Source organism: Anopheles darlingi, chromosome 2 (genome assembly GCF_943734745.1).
Source record: "Anopheles darlingi chromosome 2, idAnoDarlMG_H_01, whole genome shotgun sequence".
Lineage (NCBI taxonomy): Eukaryota > Metazoa > Arthropoda > Insecta > Diptera > Culicidae > Anopheles > Anopheles darlingi.
This window is the reverse complement of record NC_064874.1, coordinates 39,877,467-39,896,902: the sequence shown is the minus strand read 5'-3', so window position 1 is coordinate 39,896,902 and position 19,436 is coordinate 39,877,467. Positions and strand designations below refer to the sequence as shown.

Sequence of the window (19,436 nt, the reverse complement as noted above, 5' to 3'; positions counted from 1 at the left end):
ACGACGGCTCGGCTTTACGATTGTATTTGTCAATTGGCTTCATTGTATTGCACCGGCGCGCAGGAGTAGTCTACTATTTGGGGTATGGCAAGTTAGTCATACGCCGCGCATGACCATGTTAGGAGAGAAAGATGGAATTTCCTGTTTTTGGTTCGTCTCTTCTCCACTCCTTTTAGTGCGCAAAATGTGGTGCACAACTACTACATTGCTACTACATAATACTACCATTTCAACTCCTCTCTCCATCTCTAAGTACATTGAACTAGATATTGTGTGAAACATTTTTCTTCTTCCACTACATCTTCCCAGCTGTCGCTTCGGTGTGTCAGGTGATTGTTAAAACCCATATTGTAAAGAATGAGGATCACTGCGCTCATGTACCAGTGTTAGAACCGGTACCTACAACTCGCACGTCAACATCATCTGGCAGTACCATCGTAATTGCACTGGCCGTAGAGGGACTCTGTTCTCGCGGTAGGGAATACTGTTTGCGGAACGCTCGGTCAAAATTGATCGGTCGTGCTAGGTCGAGCATGTTCGGTTTGATGAGCGAGTTTGATGTTAATGAATCCAGTTCGTGCGACTCGGAACCAACGAGATCACCGGCAGCCGAGCTAGAATTGGAGAGCAACTGCTCCGTAACGATACCCTGATGTTGATGATGTTGATGATGATGTCGATGAACAGGCCCTGGAGTATCGGCATCGAGCTCAGTGCTTAGCTTACTGCTAGCTCCGTCACTCCGTGCAATATTACCAGTACCACCAAGCAGCAGCTTCGGATACCGGAACTGACCAAACCCGTACTGTGGACCGGCTACTCGCAGCAAGCTCATGAGGAAGAACGTAGCGTACACCCAACTGATTGACATGACGATCACGAGAAACACACCAATCTGTATGTAAGCCAAGACATTCGATGGCAGCATCAGGGCGCCCGCACTGCCCGTCGTAATGGCTGCCATCGCCGTGGGACCTAACATACGGCGAAGGGAAAAAAGGGTCGATGAATGGCGGTCTGGTTCGGACGATAGCCGGTAGTGCACCCCGTAGTGCAAGCTAAAGTCGACCGCCAGCCCGATCGCCGTGCTTACGGCAACGCTCTCGAGCACGTTCAACTTCCAACCGAGCAACACCAGAACGGCCACCGTCGTCAGTATAGTGAAGGTAACGGTCACGATGGCGTAAAGCGATATCAGCACATTCAACGTGACGACCATCAGCACGAGCAGTGCGACGGCCATGGCCATAGCGATCGCTACGAGCGTACCGGTTGACAGGGTATCCTGGAGGTCGAAAAATTCCAACTCACTGATAAACCATGCGTTTGCCATCGTAGCCGGTGCGTCCAGCAGCTGTTCCGCCAGCCAGGCCTCCACGGTGCGCACAAATGAATCGATCTCCGTGTAGGACATGCTAAAGATTTGCGTGCTTTCATACTCGATCACGACGGCTTTCACCATCTTGTCGGTCTTCCCTGTCGCTTCTCGTGTCTGCTGCTCCTTAGCATTGTCGATTACAAAAGAGCTTCGTGCGAATTTCGGTCCTGCTACGCCCGGAATGAAAAATTCCCTCGGTGTTTCGTACAGCGAAGATATCGAATCCGGTAGGCACTGATCAAAGACGTCCGATGTGAAGGGAAACGGTGACACTTCGCAGCACGGGGTGCGATCAATCTCGCCCATCGAATCGTTACAGCGCCGGGCCATAAAGTTGATAAAGTTAAAAATAAAACAGTTTGGCAACAGCAATCCGTAGCTTGTCTGGTAGAAGGTTTGGTTCTTGATGCGTTGACAGAACTGCAGCAACCAGCGTTGCGATTCCGGGGCGCTCATGTTAAAGGTATCGTCAAAGTAGAGACTACCACGGGCCTCCGGATCAAGAAAGTTCCCTCGGTCGACTGGTAGTACGCCCCACACGAATCGGAGTGGTATTTTGAAGCTTTCCGTCGTCTAGTAGGGGAATGGGAAAAATTTGAAAATGTGGATTCGACTGACTGAGTCAGCAAGATTCGATTCCGCTCTACTTACGGTGTACATCTTCTCGAACCAAAACATATCCTTGAACTCACTATCGTACCGTTCGAATGGGTGATTGCTGATAAAAAGTTGAAAATCGGGTGAATCTGGCAGCCGCAGCTTTGGCCAGTACAGCACCAATACACCGCTAAGTATACCAATCGAACCTGCAACGAGGGACCATTATTGTACGTCTCATTGTACGTCTTGCTACCGAACGTTCAGAATACACATACCTAACAGAGCAATCCAAAGTAGCGGCATGTTCACCACCAACCCAATGATGGTGTCTTCCACATGCCGGCTGAAGCGAGCGAATGCTACGAATGGTGGCGCTAAGCTACAACGGTGAGCCGTTGTTACTCGTGTGATTGGTTTGAGCAGCAAGAAGCAAGAAATGCGTTCCGCAATCGAAACGGCAGCCGGCAGCCAGGTTACCATCAGCAAATAATTCGCCATTACAGCCGTGCCAGAAAAGATGCTACGGATAGTGATAGAGAATTATTAAATTTGCGAAAGTGATCATCGATGGATCATCTTGTTGTGCCTTACCCGAAACATCTTACGGCCGTAATGGAGCTAACATACGAGGCGTAGAAGGCTGCCGCCGTCGTTGCCGAGGTTACGAGCATCGATAGAGCAGCATGGCGCAGTGTGCTACCCATAATGTCTACTAGCGTATCGGGAATGTCACCGACGTCTCCGATGGATCGCGATGTAAGCGTCGTTGGCGGTACCACCGGTATGACGATACCGTTACCATTCGCCGCCTTCTTCATCCGATCGGCAATAGTGCACTTCCAAATTTTCAAAAAGATAAAAGCATCATCTGCCCCAATACCTATGCAAAAAAGAACGAAAAATCAATCATCTGGAGCAAAGTTCCCTCAGTTCCGGCTGCTGTATTTACCGACAACGACAATCACCGCTAGCAGGTTCATAAAGGGAAAGAATGTGAGCTCAAATATGACCGAGTATACGAAGTACGCTATGCCGAGGGAAAAAGCAACCGCCGTCACGGTCATGATCGTGACAAACAACGAACTGGTGTAGATCCACATGCAAAGCACTATAAAGATACCTCCCAGCCCGATCAACCAGCCGTCGCGCAGTAAACATTCATCAAACAGAGCATTTTTGAGGCCAAGATCCATAGCAACAACCGACACCAGATCGTTAGCTAGATTGCTGCACCAGAGAATAAAGGATACCGGTAAAACAATAAGTAACGTTCTGATTCACTTGTCTGTACACGTGAGGAGCACATGACTCTATGCCACTTACACCTGGCTGATGCTGTGGTAAAACTCCATTGACTTCGTGCTCCTTGCGACTGGCAGGAAAATCATGGTGGCATTTAAAAATTCAGCCGATTCCTGTTGCAATTCAGAAGGAAAAAGAGCGAGTAAGTTAAAAGCATTTCACGCTTCCTGCAACTTGTTCTCGTTGTTTGCTTACGTTTTGTCGAATGAAATCCGAGCTTGCCAGATAGTGCAGAATGTTGTACACGGCGTTGTGTTGCTGACATTCGCTGGGTGCCGTACAGCTAAACCGTAAGCAGTCGTTGCTCAACTTCATGCTGCGATAATACGGAAAGCAATCGAACAGTAGCGTTTTTACCATGGCAACGTCTTCCTCGTTCAGCTCGAAGCAGGAGGATTTGTTGGAGAGAAAGGTAACGTAATTTACGATGGACCATGGCCTACAGCAACTATCTCCGGACGCCAGCTCACGCTGGCAAATGTCCTCGTAATGCTGGACACCAACGATACGTTGCTCAAGCTCACACAGCGCCAGAAAAGCGTTCAATTCGAACAGCGTCTCGTTTAGATTGTAATTAATACGCTGGACCACCAGGTGGGCATACTCTTTGTCTAAAAGAAACATAAATCGAATTTTCTTCTCTTTGTCACCTTAGCTGCTACATGAAAGTGGACTTACTAGGCGATTCGCAGAAAAACCCATCGGAAGGAATGTGCATTTCAATGGGTTCGGGAGGAGGTCTCAACTTTCGCAGGGAATTCCAATTATCTCGCTTTCCTGCTATCATCTTCTTGCTGACCTCTTCGGCATAATACGTTCGATTGTGGCCATATTCCCACACCTCTGGTCGGCCCCTATGTGTCTCCTCTGTGTCATTGTCGTACTCCTGGAAGCTAATAATTTCGCCAATGCCGGTGCTGGCAATCGATTCTGTGTGGTTGTGGGCAATTGTCTCCTCGGTCCGGCGTGTGCTCTTGTTGCTGGTATTCTGACCTTTTGAAGAGCCTTTTTTTCTTCCTTCGCCGGAAGGATCTTTCTTTTTAAATTTTCCTGCTTTTTCCGCTTTCCGACCGTACGACGTTCCACCGGCGCGGTTCCACTGCTTTGTGCTGGTAACGGTGCCAAGCGTTAACTCCTTGGGATTGGCAACCAATCGCCCGGAGGACGAAGTTTCCTCCAGAAGATTGCGCCACGCGGTCCACCGTTTGCCGATCGAGGTTCCGCGTGCCTCGAAACCCTGGGAGATGATGGAATGATGATCAGTGAAATATAACAGAACATGATGTTGGTAAATTAAATTACTAAAGTAGGATCATCGAAGTTGGGCAGCTTGCGAGTGCACAGGGCGACGACGATACAAGTTATAGAGAACGATGCGACGCCTGCCAGCACCAGGTGGGGACGGCGGGCTTGAAGCTTGTAGTACCACTGCATGATGCTGATGATTGCACATCGAGATCTGTGCTGATTGGAAATTTCAGGAAAAATCCAAGTGTCCTAAACTCAAAGCCAACTAGATGATGCAGTCTGCAAAAAAATCGAAGATAACGTTCAGTTAGCGTTGAGAGTGTGTTCTACAGCAAAGCAGGAATCTGAAATCCGGGGGAAAACACGCGATCCGCCAGAAATCCCAGTTATTTACAATCTTTTTTACGCTATACGCTCTTATGTTGTTGCTGACGTACGAAAGAATACGCAAAAGTAGTACACCTCCCTCGACAACTACTACACCGATGCGTGGAAAACGGCGAGTGGAAGGATTAAAAAGAAAAACACTTCTCACTGGCTCACGTGCTCACCACAAGGACGAGTACGTGTTGCTGTGTTTTACTCCAATGCCGTTCAAGATGCCGAGCACTTCGTGATCGTGTGTTCATACGGCAGTCCAAGGATAACTGCGGGAATCTCGCTTTCCGCCGTTTAGTTTTTCCGGTGAAATGCGGAGCGCCAAGTTCGATGCTGTACAGTGCGATAACTTGATCAGAGTGGAATGGGAGAAAAAAACATGCCGTCCATGGAACGCACCTGTCCCGGACCGTCTCGGACTTCAACCAACCAGTTGCTGCTGTTTGCGGGGCGAGGCTACGGTGCACCTTCTGTTTTGCTGCACCGACCGGACATACTTTCCCTACCACACATTCCGTTCACTTTTCCTTCATAAATGCACCAACTAGCACGCTGTAGCAAAGCGAGAAACACATTTCAACCCAAAATGATCATCACAAGAGCTGCCGTTCTTCGCAGCAAGTTATCCAGGTAAATTCCAATCAGCCAGCATCTTTTTTATCTAGTTGGGGTGCATGCGCAGGTTTGACACTTCTCTTCCTCGTATAAACAACAGAAAATCAAGGGCGTTCGCGGCAGATTGATCCGCAGCCTCTTCCGAAAGAAGATGAACAGTGAACCGTACAGATGCAGATACACATGGACGGTGGCGGAAGGGCTGGAAGAGAAGCAAATAAGCGTACAAGTGGGCGAATCGGCCACACCGGATTTGTAAGGATCTGCGCTTTGGCGTGGTTTGTTTACAAAGCATCGCTGTATTAAACACATCGTTTTCTTGTAGGATTCCACTGGATGAGCTGCTGGATCTTGAATCGTGTCTAGTACTCACCGACACTGATGATCGGAACGAGGCGTGCGAGATGCAGCTGTCCTTCATTCCGCTCTATCTTCCGCGAGCCGTTTCGCTCGTGGTCGAGTGTCCCGTGATAGAGTGTTACTACGGTCGGCTGAATGAGTATCTTCGGACGGTGCACGGTGAGCTGGTGTATACGCTGGGGGACGTGAAGGTGTTCCGTTTCGATCTTCGTCTAGCGAACGACGATATCGACGAATTGCAGCTCAAATTCATCACCCAAACGACGGTGCATAAGCCTCTCTGCTTGTACGGGACACGGCTCTATCTGGCCCGGAACCCGAACCCATTGCGCACGGTAATGGCAGCGGCCAGTAGTGGTCGCATCAATGTAGCAAAGGTCCAACAGCGGTTACAGAACACCGACCTTTCGTCTAGAGCGGAAAGCTGTAAACGGTTGGTACTGGGCTCGTTAGCTTCGTCCGGAGCACAGAATGCGGCCAACAATAACCCATCTCCTTCGCCGAGTGCCGCGCCACCGGAAATTGGAACGAAACGTGACGAAGTAGATAGCACACTGTTGAATCTCTTTAGTAGAATGCAAACCGTGCCATCCTCCGAAGGTACAGTCACTGGATCTGCTATAGCGATGATGGAAGCACTCATGAAGCAGTACATAGACGCTAAATTTGCAGAAATGGAACGATTGTTTGAGAGTAAAATGAACGCCATGGAACGGCGCCAAAGTGACAAGCTTGATCAAATCCTTATCCTACTGCAGCAGAGACTGTGTCCTGAACAATCCTCCCCTTCCCCAGTGATATTGTCCCCAGAATGACAACGACGCGATAGATTTCCGGGAAAGCCTATCGAGAGCTTATCCGCTTTACACCTCGTTTAGCGCCTGTTATGTTTGTGCGCATCGATTTTATTCGTATTAAATCAGACATTTGTATATAACATTGACCTTCTTCTTACTAGCGCTCGCTCGTATCCAATAAAGGCAAAAGACAATATTGCCCGAAACAATGTAGAGATTATGAGAGTGGGTTGGGTGGGGTTAGAAGGTAGCTTTAGGATGTTGAGAGGGACAAATTGCACACACGTTTGCGCATCGAGCTACCAACGCGGTTCGACCCAGCTGCCAATCGTCGTCGTAGAACGAGCAAAAACGCCACGAAGAAGTACGATATAATAAATACGAACAGAAGGGAAAAAAAACGATCTCAAAAATACTAGCCTATCTAGCCGTACCGCCTATTCTATTCGACGCTGCTTTTGGCTTGTTCATTCGTTGTTGTTCTCCAACCTACAAGAAAGAAATTGAAATAATTAAAGCGGGTGGATGCAGTAGAAAGCTTTATAACTAGATAACGCGAAGATGCTCCAAACAGTTTACGGGGAAACAATGTACGCAAAGGAAACTTACGCGCTGTTAGGATCGAAGCAGTGCAGCTGCTTACGCCAAATCTTGATCATGGCATCCCAACCTCGTCGGCTGTACTTGAAATGCTTCTGTGGCGTTCTTGGGTGATCTTTGGTACGTTCATCACTGCAATGTATCGAGAAGAAGAGGGTTTGACGAGTCTGTGTTGATTTTATCTCGTTCTTCCGTGGCTGAGGGGTTGCTTACCGTGGCACTTGCTCGATATAGTTGGTGTACCCGAGTGTATTCTTGCCGTAATCGATCTGTTTCTGACGACGCGCAAGAACCGCCTCATCCGTTTCATACTCCAGTATTTGTCGGCGACCACTGTTCTGGCTTGACGCTCCGGAGGAACTTGAACTTTCAGTCCGCAAACGGAATCCCCCATTACCGTGATCGTCTTCGTGTTTCTTACTCTTCTTCGAGTACATACTGTGCCGATCGTAAAAACCGGAGCCACGATTGGGAGCAAAACCGGCTCCAGAGCCATCTTTGTTTAACGCTATCTGTACGTTATCCTCATCGGCACTATCGTCGCTGGTCACTTCTCCGGAATGACGCCGCTTGAAAGGTGATTTAATTTTTTCACTTTCCACCAGCTTTTTGTACTTTTTCACATTTGCCGAATCTAAATAATTGAGTTGTAAGTGAAGCCACAGTTAAGAAAGGATAACCTCAAAGCAGAGCGTCACCAAGCATGTGCAGCTTTTGAGCTAAGTTGATCTCAACTTAGCCGCCTAAGTATTCCCGTTTACTTACCCAAAAAATCGATCTCGATTTGTCGGTTAGACATACCGGTCGATGGCTCGTCGGAATCGCTGGAGCTGGTTGTAGCGGTCACTTTTTTGCTCTTTTGTGATTCCTGACATTAAAGGAAGGAAAGTTTCGATCGGAGCGAAACCAAAAGCCAATACATTAAAATCTCGGTACTGTACACTAAGGCAACTAAGGCTTACTTTGCCGCATTTATTACACGAATACTAATCCATGACGGGCCCCCGGAGGGAACCATAGGGGGCTGGCGTATGTAAGAGCGGGAAAGGAATGTAGAGCGTGTACTTACTTTCATGCGTGTCTCCCGTTCGGTAGTTTTAGTCATTTGCTCTTCCTCCTCCATCGTTATATCGTACCAGGATTTGTCATGTTTACTATCGTTCAAGCCGCCAGCACTGTCAGCCTTCCGTTGCATATCTTTCTGGAGCAACTATAGAACAATCGAAATTGGAATGAAACAAGTGAACAGGAGCATCCCGGAGCAAAGAAAAGACTACTCACCGCCATAATTGCACTTGTCTGCACTCTGCCTGTGGTTCTGATTGGGATTGTTAATATAAAGCGTAGAAAGGTAGACAGACGTCGCACCGTCGGCTGTATGTATATCGTCAATCTTCAGTCAAACAGAAAAAAGGAGGTAAACTGAACAAGATGTTGGTAAGCGAATTGCAAGGGATTCCAAGGAATTAATTTAACCTACAGTTCAGAATGTGGGACGCGCTAAATCGGTCAATGTAAATCGTGGCCTCGGCTATTATTGCCGAGTTGTCTAGAAATTAGATACCGCTGTTGCTTCTCTTCTTCCTCGGCTATTCCTTATTTTTTGCGAATATCCGTTGTGGAATTTTGAATTCCGGAATGTTCCGGATGTCGGTTGAGGCGATTGAAGGCAATTTTTTTGTTCTCTTGGTAGCTAAAAAGGACATCCGTAATCTTCGTAGATATCTGAAAGACGAATTCTAACGTTAGTGTAAATAAAGCAGAATCACGAATCTTAAAATTTACCGAAACGGTTCCCGATGGTTCTCGATTTCTGTGCTTTCTTTTGGCGTGGCAAGACTTAAGAATCCTTTTTCAGCTTCGTCTTTTTGCGCGGCAGTTTTCCACAGTTTGCACTGTCGGGAGGGCTACTTTTCCAGCTAAAAACGACGGCGGGAGTTACAAACGACTTGAATTGGTTCTTATCGCACCCGAAATAGTCAAGAAATGTAAAAAAAATCCCAATTTTTACACAGAAGTCCGAATTTTGGGTTTCCAAACCAAAACAAGCGCTTTTCCAGGGTTGTAGCGCAGTTCTTAGCGCGGGAAAAATTGACGTTTAATTTTGGGACCTTGTGTGCCACTGTCAACGTTATAGGCACGCCATAAAATTGCATAAACGAAGCTGATTTGCGCTACGCAAAAGCACAAATTGTGACAACGCGATTTTGAACTGAATTTTTTAAATGAGTGCCAACCGCTGAGCGGACCACAAGGAAATTTCCAATTTCTAAAGGCATTTTCCCCAAATTATCTGGAATTTTTGTTTCCTAATGGTGGCTCAAAAGCACCTCGCGAGACTTGCCCCGTCGGACTGCGGACCATTATGACCGACCTGTACCCGCTCCCCAAGGCGAACGGTGGGGCCGTACCCTATGCTGCGGCTGAGGCGATAAAGGATGAGGAGCTACAGCTTGTGACTCAATGCCTGAACCCGGCCAAAGCACCGGGTCCTGATGGACTCCCGAACGTCGCTTTGAGGGCTACTTTGCGATCTTGTCCCGCAATTTTCCGGAGAACGCTGCAAAGGTGTCTGGATAACGACGTGTTCCCAACCGCTGGAACCGGCAGTCTCATGAAGCGATCAAGTATCTCGACGTTATGGTCGACTGCAGGCTCAGCTTCGGAAGCAACGTAGAATACGCCACAAGTAAGGCGAAAGAGCTCTCCATGTTCTTGCGATCATTTTGTGCAGAACTACGGGGCAAGAGGAGACTGCTTGCAGGTGTAATCGCGAGTTTAATCGAGTGTGTTGCGCTACGCGGGTCCTTCATGGGCTGGGGCGCTGGCGGTACAGCGCAATCTGCTCTCGCTAAATCAGATCCACTGACTCCCTGCGATTCGGATGGCAGGGTCCTTCAGCACCATGTCCTGGCGGCCGTGTTTGTGATAACCGGCATGATTTCAATTCAGATCTTCGTCGAGGTGGATAGGGAATGCTACGCGGGCCTGGAAGGGCTCGGTAACCTTCGCTGATCTTGAGAGGACGGGGTATACGCCAAGGCTGAAACCGCTCTTTAGAATACCTTGGTACAAATGTCTTATTGTGTCCAATCGATAAGGAGGTTATTTCTTAGTGCAAGCGCGTCTCCTTTGTGTGTAAGCTTGAAGGACGAAAGCCGCGAATGAGAAACCAAAAAACTCCAAAACAGATATACTCGTCCTCTAATGTGATGAAAAAAATCCTTATTTTGGAAAATTTAGCAAAAGCTTGAAGCGTGCTACATTTTATAATTTATGTACAATGCGACGGTCACACGTGTGATTTTATGTCGTTTCGATTTCCTTGAACGATCTTATTCTTGAGTTCGTTCTTCGAAGATAAACAAAGCAACAACTAGATAAAAACGAATAAACGACCGTGGCTAATCGTGGCTCCATCGTGGCCGTTAGCGCGCACGTGTGTGTGAGGTTGCAAACACGTCACGAATGGAGACGCCGGTCTTCCGAGCGCGTGCTTCGTTGTCGAATCGCGATGGGGTCGGCATCAGTCGTGGTTTTGCAGCCGTGGAAAGACGGTTCAAGCATTTTCCGAAATGGCAGTGAAAGCTAGTATATTTCATGTGGAATCTGTTGATGTAGTTACGCTCCTGTGATTGCAGAGAACGACACGTAAGGTGCAGCTGATCGAGCAAATGGAAGATGAAAGTGATGGAAACAAAACGTTAGTCTCGTTAGTCTCGTGACAATTTGTGATCTTTTTGGGCGCATAAGGAGCGCTTACTATCCTGATTATCCTTTCCGTTGTTTAAAAGCTTTGGAAACTAACCTGACCACGTGTGGATCTACAAGTGGAAAATCATCACGCGATCGCTAAGTTTGAATCTGCTCTTTTTGGATTATGGAAAAATCATAAGATCTCTTCTAGCCGTTTCCATTAACGCTATGATCCTGATTATGTGTGGTGTGAATGTTCCATACATGAAGATAAGCCCACTCAGATATTTGGTTTCGAGTGTTTAGTAGATTGCATCGAAAACAAGAATCGTGCAAATGTCCGGCCAGGAATGACATGCAAGCATGTGCATGTGCCACACAGTTTGGTGCGTTGAGTGGCTAGTGACGCTTTAATACGCATAGAATTAGCATACGGTTTGTTTTACCAACAACCAGCATTGTGCATTGTAACGGTCCGGTGCTGCGCCGCATTGTTGGATAGCATGGTGTGAATGTGCAAAACATCAGATACGCCGCGAGACAGTCGCCAGCTGTGTGTGATTTTTCGAAAATTACGATCGATTTACAGCAACGTGTGACGAAACCGAGACCGCGACACCAACCATGAAACTGAACTAGGAAGTTTGGTTTGCTTAGATGTGGTTAGCAACGGACCACACACATCACAACATACAGCGGCAGCAGCAGTTAGCAGAGTTTAAGCGAGTAACCAGTGCAGAGTAAGCTGGTTTCAGCTGGTTGAGTGACTTGCTGAGGTACCTCTCAACAGCTGCCAAATGGCATGATTTTGTCAAGTAGTCAATGACGAATCCTGGTGTAAATGTTGATGAAGGTTTTGCAGTGAATTTGATAAATTCAATTTTCAGCGTGCATGCCAGAATGCGTAACATACGCGACCGGTAAAGGAACGACCATCTGTGCGCGCGCGTGTGTGTGTGTGTGTGCCAAGGGCAACGCAAACATTTTGAGATAAAAAAGATGCAGTTTGGCACAAGTAGTTCCCCGTGACTTACGTCAGTTGCAGACCGAGGTGCAGGAAAGTGAAATAACCCCGCCGCGGCTACCCTCTCTTACCGAACTGGTACAAGTTCGAAGTCACGGTCGGACGAATAAGCAACCCGCCGCCACGCTCGCGATCGTCGAAGCTCAAGTGCTGGTAAGTGCAAAGTGCTTCGTTCGTTCCATTCACAGCAACAACAAGAAAAAGATAAGGGTAATAGTTTGTCGTGTGGGGCGAGAAAAAAAAAGCCGAAACGATCATCCATTACGATCGACCGATCTCAACCGGTTCAGCCAAGAGGCTTCTTCAATTTGGTAGTTGAGCAAACCAACTACCGGCAGGCACCGCGATAGGGGGCTATTTGCGCTTGCCGTCATGCTTGATTTGCAACAAGTTACATATGCGACGCGTAATGGTCAGGCGACGCAAAAGCCAAAACCAAGCGCTGCCATAGCTTACCGAAACCCAACAGAGACCGGTTCCAGCGCGCCGTTTATGATGGCTACACGCGAGCAAGCCTTCGCAAGCCGGCCGGCCGATGGTTTGGCAGTAAATCGACGTTGTGGCCGTTGTTTGAGTTCATTCGATTTTTTTCTCCCTATTTCGCATTTCGGTTTGGTCGCTTGTTTGTCTATTATCTTCCTCGTTTCGCGTTCCCGGGAGTTTGGTTTTGGAGAGGGGTTTTGGTTTTTTGGGGGATGATTTCGGGGTTTTGATCAGGGCACGGCGTGTTGTGCTGGTGATGAAACATGGGTAACCACGGAGCGGAACAATATACTTTAGCGACCATTGCGCTACCGCCGGGAACCTCAGGGATGAGTACCGGCGATTGTCGTAAAAGTTTTATGCTGCCCCAAAAACATAGACCTTTCGAGTCCTTTGGCAGGTGCAGCGCATCTACGAGCTCGTTACGATCTCGATTCCGGCTCTCATTACGCCACCAGACCCACCAAAATCCCATTATGGCCGACCGCACTATTGCAGCAAGGAAGGATACAGGTTGAAGGGAATAGAACCTTGTTGTTGCACATAAAATCGTTGGACGGTGCCCGAAGGTTAAAGGCCATCGGATTGGAATGGAAAGCTTAATTGGTTCCGAATTTCCAAGCTGATCCGCTTTAACGCGGGTACATTGAAGAGCGTTCCGGAAAATGATGATCATGCACGCGTCAAAAGACACGCTTCATCGCTTCCGGTGGCCAATCAGCATTGTCTCTTTCGGTGCATAAGCCAACCGGTAGCGATTAATCGATGAATATTCGATCGACTGGAATATGTACCTTCAACATGAACTTCTCGAAATGTATGAATGACGGTCTTAAAATGCGGTAAAGCTGAACATGTTGCGCTCCACTGCATCCTGTTGTATTAACTTCAACTCAGATGTCGTTTATAAAGGTGATCAAAAGCTGAAATGCATTTTAGGCGGAATGTAACCGAAATTTGCCGGAATAAGCACCAAAAACGGGGATCTGCAGCATCAAAGTTCGCTCGCAAACGTTGTCGAGAAACATCAAAAAGATTTGTTTGTTTCAAGCACACATCCATGCACTTTCATCTTCATGTTCCTTATCAGCTCTTGGGCTTTCCGCATCACTCATCACTCTTCAGCTCTCTGTTCAAAAAGGAATGGAAGTGTACTGCTACCGATGGCATTTACTTGATGAAGCTGCCACCTCAGAACGGGTAAGGGACGGTATCATTGCCATAGAGTGACATTCGATTGCACCGTTAGTAAGGAATATACGAAACCTCTTAAATTATGCGTGTTATGCACAGCATGCACGGTAAACTCATACTACGAACTTATGGTTCAGTTACAAACTTTGGCTGGTACGACACTCCCTTTTGCTACTTTCATGTTTCCGTAAGTCATATCGAGAGGTTTACAGTTTTTAATTAATTTTGTACTTGTTTATATTTTATTTGGCCTCCGGTTGTCCATTACTCTGCGTACCCGTTTCAACGTTGTTCGGATCGTTCGGATTTGCATCATGGTAATGTGTTTTGCTAAGGGATGGAGGGGTCAGGGAAACTTGGTCAGACCGGGATTGGAAACCTCGCCGAAAACACGACACGCGGCGGTACGCGTAACGCACTTTATTGCTGCAGATGCTGCCGGTAAGGCACACATTTTGGTAATTCATTTCACTTCCACTTTCTAATTCGTTCCACTTTCCACGGTCACAGCTGTTTGAACTTCAGAAGGGAAGGGGGAAAGCGGTCGGAATGCCGGAGAGTGTGTCATTTTCACATAATGTGTGTTGTAGTGTACCAGCGAAGGATGATTGCCGAAATGGAAATGAAAGGTGCTTGATAAGTGGCTTCTGAATCGCCCCGTAGCATAGCAGACCAGAAGAAAGGCCCAGTCCTTGGAGAAGGAAGGATCAGCACTGCTTTATCAACGGTTTGGCTTTCCTATATCCGTCAAAACTCCGGGTCGGTGGATGCGGCGGACCATGCCTTCGAATTGCCTTTTTTCATTACCTTTTTTTATATGTAGAATACGTTCAGCCAAAGATGGTGCGTAAACATGGACCTTTTATTTGCATTCCGTTTGCAGCTCGCTGCGGTGCAGTGAATGGTCGGAAGTAAAATTTCCCTTTAGCTTTGGCCCCGGGCCTCGCCACTTTTCGTTCGCTCGGTCACGGGCAGGAACAAAGCAAGAATCCTTAGGCATTTTATTTCTGCGATTTCGTGTTTCAATTTGCTATTCGAATTCAATTAGTACGCAGCCACTGATTGAATGCGTTGCGGAAGGAGATTCGATCGCGCGATTGGTAACATTTTATGGTTCGTAAACGTTTTGGGAATGAAAAGGGAAATTACAATCCTATTTTGGAAGGTCTCTTTTGGCGATAATTAGGAACCCCCGGGCCCTTGATTGTTTTAATTTTTAATTTTACGCGCGTTTCCGTCGATCCGTTTAATTTGCTTAGAAACTCCATGGTTGAGGGGATTTACATGATTTGTGATTTGTTGATACCGATAAACGTTTTTTCTTTATCGGTGTTTTACTTCTTTATCTTTGTTTTTATAGTACCTTTTTCCAGATATGGGTATTTTGTTTTAGGCTCGCTTCGCGTTATGATATATGATGAAGATGTGGTCGCCATTGTTTGTTTTTTTTAATTCATTCCACATTTTAGTTTTTTTAATGCAATTATTAAGTGGTAATATTAACATCAATATTATCAATATGATTTAGAGAATCCACACTGTTCGCAAATGTTCTTGCTAAGGCGTCTGAATGCACAAATTACACAACATTTTGACAGACGAATATATAACTTTTCGATACTATCTTTCAGAAATTCAAAAGATAGAATCCAAGTAGTATAAAAATGGAAGCTACATATTTGTTATTCATAAGTACACGTTATCCCTAGTTATTTTTGCCATGAAGCGAGGAACTTATAATGGATTGCAGCTTCTAAAGAAGCATCATACGTCAGCGGACCATCGAAATTGAGAGAACAAGCGAAATGCGATCTTCTCCATTATACTTCGTAATGTGGCCTTCAAGACAGTGTTCGCAAGACAGTGTGGCGTTGCAATTTAAGGAAAATTACCAAATACATCTGCATCCAACACAGTCCCCAGCAGTTGCTCGGAAAATGCATGCTTGAAAAAGCATCATTCACGGTATGCTTCCAGATTGTGGATTGTAAATTCGCCCACCCGAACCCTCTTCGCGGTAGTATGCATTAAAGAAAAGGAATCAATCACAGAAAGTGCTCCGGCAATCGGAGTGAAATATCCATTTCCTCCAGAACTGATTCTCCTCGTCGCACTTTCTCTGCTTTCGCGATCCGCGTTACATCTCCTGAAACAACTATCCCACGGGCGTTTCATGCGAAGTAGCGTTTTGCGCGGTTCTCCTTAGTAATTAACTTTTCGATTATGTTCCGAACGGAAGAATGGGGCGTTGCTCGTTCAGTCGGCTTCCGCGGTTTCTCACTTCCGGCCCGCGAACACAATTGAAAAGGAAATGTAATTACACAATCTACCGGTGGACCCTGCGCGTCCTTGAAGCCAGTCAATCGTGTGTACCACAGGGTGCAGGGCTGACGCTCGCAGTACATTTTAACCTATAAATAACACAATTATTGTGAGAAAATGGAATAATACAGGCTGACGGCGGCATAGCCGAAACCCCTGCAGTAGGAGTTGGAGGAGCGCAGGAAGGGCAAAGTGTTCGATATGGGTGGCCGGTACACTGGTCAGAGGGTGGAAAGGGGAACAGGAAGCCGGTGGGTATGGTGACTGAGTTCCGGCACTGAGCAAATATTTTCTATTAATAAACATCTGATGCAGTTGAGGCAAAGGCAGACCATTACTCCCAGCCATTTCACCGATTCTACTGCCCTAGGCCTGGGGCAAAAGATCAATCAACCTTCGCCTATTGGCTGGCAACAGGTTGTGGTTGCGCTTCGTTGACGTTTCGGTCCGTCAGTTGGCCCGTCAGCATTACCCCCCTCCGTCGGCCAGCCATTTGCTTTCCCTCGTATTACAAATAACCATTAGGATAGGTCAAGGGGATCTGCTTCGACCGGCGGACGTTGTACCGGACGGATCTGATTAGAGGAGAAGCGTTGGCCAAGGAAAAAAGAGGGTACGGGTACGATCCAGCATCGCATTTGGCGCACGGATCAAATCGGACGGCAAGTAGCGTGTTCGCTGTTGACATCGAGGTTCTTTAAACTTTAAAAATCTGAGCAAAACCATGTGGCCCCCGTCAGGTCCCGATCATTCGTTTACCATAGTTTCAGTCAAGTTCCATTCTGTTGCCGTGGTTTTTTGTCGCCTTTAAACGACGACCACTGGCCATGGTTTCTGTGCAGCAAACTAGCAATTATGTTTTAATTATGTTAAAAATTATCATATTGTCAATATTTCTTTCGCATCTATCAGATGTGCCATTAAATTGCATTTTTGAAAGAATGGAATACTGTTTCGTATTCACCTCCACTTTAGATGGACAAGACTTTTTAGGTTGCTTAACTTAGAAGAAATGACAATCATTCTAGTGGGTATAACGAAGATAGGTAACATAACAGAAACAGAAATCTTACTCACCATCTATAATATTTATATAATATGTAAAAAAATCTCCGGGAAACAATTCTATCACAAAGTTAATGCAATTTTTGCATTAATGATAATATTTGTCGAACATAGCAGCAAAATAATGCTTCATTAATCTTTTCATTCTATAAATATAACCTTCATTTTGCTCGTTCATTCAAATAATACCTAGACACATGGACAACATTATTACTTTACTGTTAAATTAAGGATAGATCCATCAAAATGTGTAAATGGTTATCATGGTCGCATACTTTCGTTTACTGTCTGCTTTTTTTATGCAAAAAAAAAACGAAACTTCCAAAGAACACCTTCTGGCCATAAAATAGCTTGCGACGAGGTAGAGTGAAAAGTGATTGGTCCACCGTAGCCGTAAATTAATCGCCGGAAGCACCAACGTGCTTCCTGTGACTGCGATCGGTTTTCGGTTACATCCAAACGCTCTACCTTAGTCTAGCCTAGTCCGCCTAGTCTATACTATAGTCACACCGGAACAATTAGTAGGTCAGGAAATGAGGTTAAATGGTTTTATTTTCGCATTTTTTGCTCTGTCCTTTGGGGCGAGAAGCTTTATCATGGTTTGCGTTAAGTTTCATTCTTTCCCTAGTCATCTTCAATCGCGAGTGAACGAACATCTATGCTTTTATGCTGAAAATTAAATACTTTTCTGCTTCATGTTCTTTTTCGACTAGAAAGCGATGGAAAAGAAAATAACGCGCATGGATGTAGATTAGCACCTTCGGTGCGGTTCGCGGACACCGAAACTTTGCTAGAGTATCTTACCGTCATAAATCATATTGTTACTGCATTACAACTTCTCCTCTACTCTACGTCACACCGACGCTTCCCTACTTTTACGAAAGACGCGAGTAAAATTATGTTGAAACGGATCGAAATAAGCTGCAAACACCATAATCGCACGGCTTTAACATCGTACCAGTGACGCCTGCAGGACAGCTAGCCGGAGGAGCGAAAAACCCCCATATCATGACCATTACGAAGCATTTATGTTGGAGTGTCATCCTGAACTGCTGGAGACACACAAAAAAAAAAAAAAGAAAAAAACAAATCATTGGTGAGCGAAAAACTCACAAAAACGTTATGGTACCGAAATTGAATATTTATGTTAAAACTTCCGCCGCACGCTTTCCATTTCCATTCGCTAGTTGGTGCAGCTCTGGCCACCACCGTCCGGAATCAGTAGTCTGCGAGCCAGCCAGCCAGCCAACCAAGCAGGAGCTCTGGTGAGTTCAATAAATCACTCGACACGCAAACTTTTCGCCAAGTCAGGACCGCCAGGACGACGTCGACGACGACGACGACGAGACCTCCCGCGGGAGAAAGGTGTTCCTGCGTCCCTAGCGCCTAGACGAACCGGGTTTTTTGGACACTGGGGGACACACACACAAGGGCTCCAAATAACCCTAGGCTACTCGGGGCCGTGTTTCCATTGTTTATGGTTTTGTTGTGTTCGAATGTCGGTTGTGTCATCTGATGGGTAGAGCGCAGACATAAAGGAGAGGCGGGCCGTGCCGGGCCGGTCCGATCGATCGGTGACCGGAATGCAAAACAACACCACCGTTTGGCTGGCGACAGGATTTGGTATTCGCCAGCCCGCGTTCCAGCTGTTGTGCGATTCCACCGCTCTTTGATTGGCACAATGAGTTAACTGAATCAGCTTAAAAGGGATTATGTGTAATGTGTGCTGCTATGCCGTGAAGTCGATCATTCTATAATAAGCCAATCCGAAAACAAAAATATCTTGCGGTTTTCAAAAACAGTCCTAATACGGATTGAACACGATGATTCTATACGCTTGGAGCATCTTGTGGTAATGCAAACATCAACATGACTCATAGCGTACCGTAAAAGCGCCCACGGGGCAGTTAGCAGAAATGCTCAGCTGGCACAGCAATCGACGATGGATAAATATTGTTTCAGTTTAATTTTCTGTTTGCTCTATCTCTCTTTCTCTCTCTCTCTCTCTCTCTCTCTCTCTCTCTCTGTGGCACACCGGGGGGGAATCGAATAGTAACGCTATGGGAGTCGAAAAGAGCATCGTTTTGGAGCGGTCTGGACACGTGTCACCTGTGCGTCGGTTTTAATTACTGTCAACATTTTTAAATGGAATGCCTATTGGAGTGATGGTGGTTAGTGGTATGCTTTTTTTTTGCATACAAACACAACCACAAAGCGATTAAGGGTTTAGGTGGTTAAACATTTAACCGATTGTTGCTGCAAAATGTGGTTTATTGATATCAATCGACACTTATTTCGAGCAACGCTTAGAGAGAAAGCCTAGAGAAGAACGTTAATCTCACAGCTTCAGTAAAACGATATGCAGCGCGAAACA

At 46.4% G+C, this 19,436-nt stretch overlaps 4 protein-coding genes across 6 annotated transcripts in view; 2 read left to right on the top strand and 2 right to left on the bottom strand.

Annotated features, from left to right (window-relative positions):
• LOC125951945 (protein dispatched) overlaps positions 1-5,445 on the bottom strand; it is a 6,320-nt gene extending 875 nt beyond the window's left edge. The window contains exons 1-10 of one of the 2 annotated variants that reach the window (XM_049681096.1): positions 5,306-5,445; positions 4,583-4,807; positions 3,959-4,517; positions 3,476-3,891; positions 3,302-3,393; positions 2,928-3,205; positions 2,570-2,858; positions 2,254-2,498; positions 2,030-2,184; positions 1-1,951 (exon numbers count right to left, since the gene is read on the bottom strand). The exon at positions 1-1,951 is cut by the window's left edge and continues 875 nt beyond it. In XM_049681096.1, coding sequence (XP_049537053.1) covers positions 374-1,951; positions 2,030-2,184; positions 2,254-2,498; positions 2,570-2,858; positions 2,928-3,205; positions 3,302-3,393; positions 3,476-3,891; positions 3,959-4,517; positions 4,583-4,714 — 3,744 coding nt within the window. In that variant the 5' untranslated portion in view covers positions 4,715-4,807; positions 5,306-5,445 and the 3' untranslated portion in view covers positions 1-373. Of the gene's footprint in view, positions 1,952-2,029; positions 2,185-2,253; positions 2,499-2,569; positions 2,859-2,927; positions 3,206-3,301; positions 3,394-3,475; positions 3,892-3,958; positions 4,518-4,582; positions 4,808-5,079; positions 5,200-5,305 lie in introns of those variants that run through there. The other variant, XM_049681097.1, reaches the window with a different exon arrangement.
• Positions 5,435-6,721, top strand: LOC125951946 (uncharacterized). The gene is made up of 3 exons (XM_049681098.1): positions 5,435-5,536; positions 5,622-5,776; positions 5,847-6,721. Exons 2-3 carry the CDS (start codon positions 5,673-5,675, stop codon positions 6,694-6,696), a joined length of 954 nt encoding a protein of 317 aa, XP_049537055.1. The 5' UTR covers positions 5,435-5,536; positions 5,622-5,672; the 3' UTR covers positions 6,697-6,721.
• Positions 6,722-7,030: 309 nt separating this feature from the next.
• LOC125951947 (histone RNA hairpin-binding protein) lies at positions 7,031-9,327 on the bottom strand. Of its 2 annotated transcripts, none has more exons than XM_049681099.1 (8): positions 9,064-9,327; positions 8,759-9,003; positions 8,560-8,700; positions 8,348-8,488; positions 8,044-8,146; positions 7,492-7,912; positions 7,288-7,410; positions 7,031-7,167 (listed from the first exon to the last, which is right to left on the bottom strand). In XM_049681099.1, exons 3-8 carry the CDS (start codon positions 8,563-8,565, stop codon positions 7,146-7,148), a joined length of 816 nt encoding a protein of 271 aa, XP_049537056.1. In that variant the 5' UTR covers positions 8,566-8,700; positions 8,759-9,003; positions 9,064-9,327; the 3' UTR covers positions 7,031-7,145. The 2 variants fall into 2 exon arrangements, with proteins under 2 accessions (XP_049537056.1, XP_049537057.1); XM_049681100.1 differs by having other exon boundaries at positions 8,560-8,671.
• Positions 9,328-10,829: 1,502 nt separating this feature from the next.
• LOC125959653 (adenylyl cyclase 78C) overlaps positions 10,830-19,436 on the top strand; it is a 48,211-nt gene continuing 39,604 nt past the window's right edge. The window contains exons 1-2 of the mRNA XM_049692484.1: positions 10,830-10,929; positions 11,862-12,151. The gene's annotated coding sequence lies outside the window, so the exon portion shown is untranslated. The remainder of the gene's footprint in view (positions 10,930-11,861; positions 12,152-19,436) is intronic.

Excerpts from the sequence above, each read along its gene's own strand:
- LOC125951946 (XM_049681098.1), top strand. The coding sequence starts at position 5,673 with ATGAACAGTGAACCGTACAGATGCAGATACACATGGACGGTGGCGGAA. Across the intron at positions 5,777-5,846 it reads GAATCGGCCACACCGGATTT|GATTCCACTGGATGAGCTGC; the intron begins GTAAGGATCTGC and ends GTTTTCTTGTAG.
- LOC125951947 (XM_049681099.1), bottom strand. Across the intron at positions 7,411-7,491 it reads TATATCGAGCAAGTGCCACG|TGATGAACGTACCAAAGATC; the intron begins GTAAGCAACCCC and ends GATACATTGCAG. Across the intron at positions 7,168-7,287 it reads TGCTTCGATCCTAACAGCGC|GTTGGAGAACAACAACGAAT; the intron begins GTAAGTTTCCTT and ends TCTTTCTTGTAG.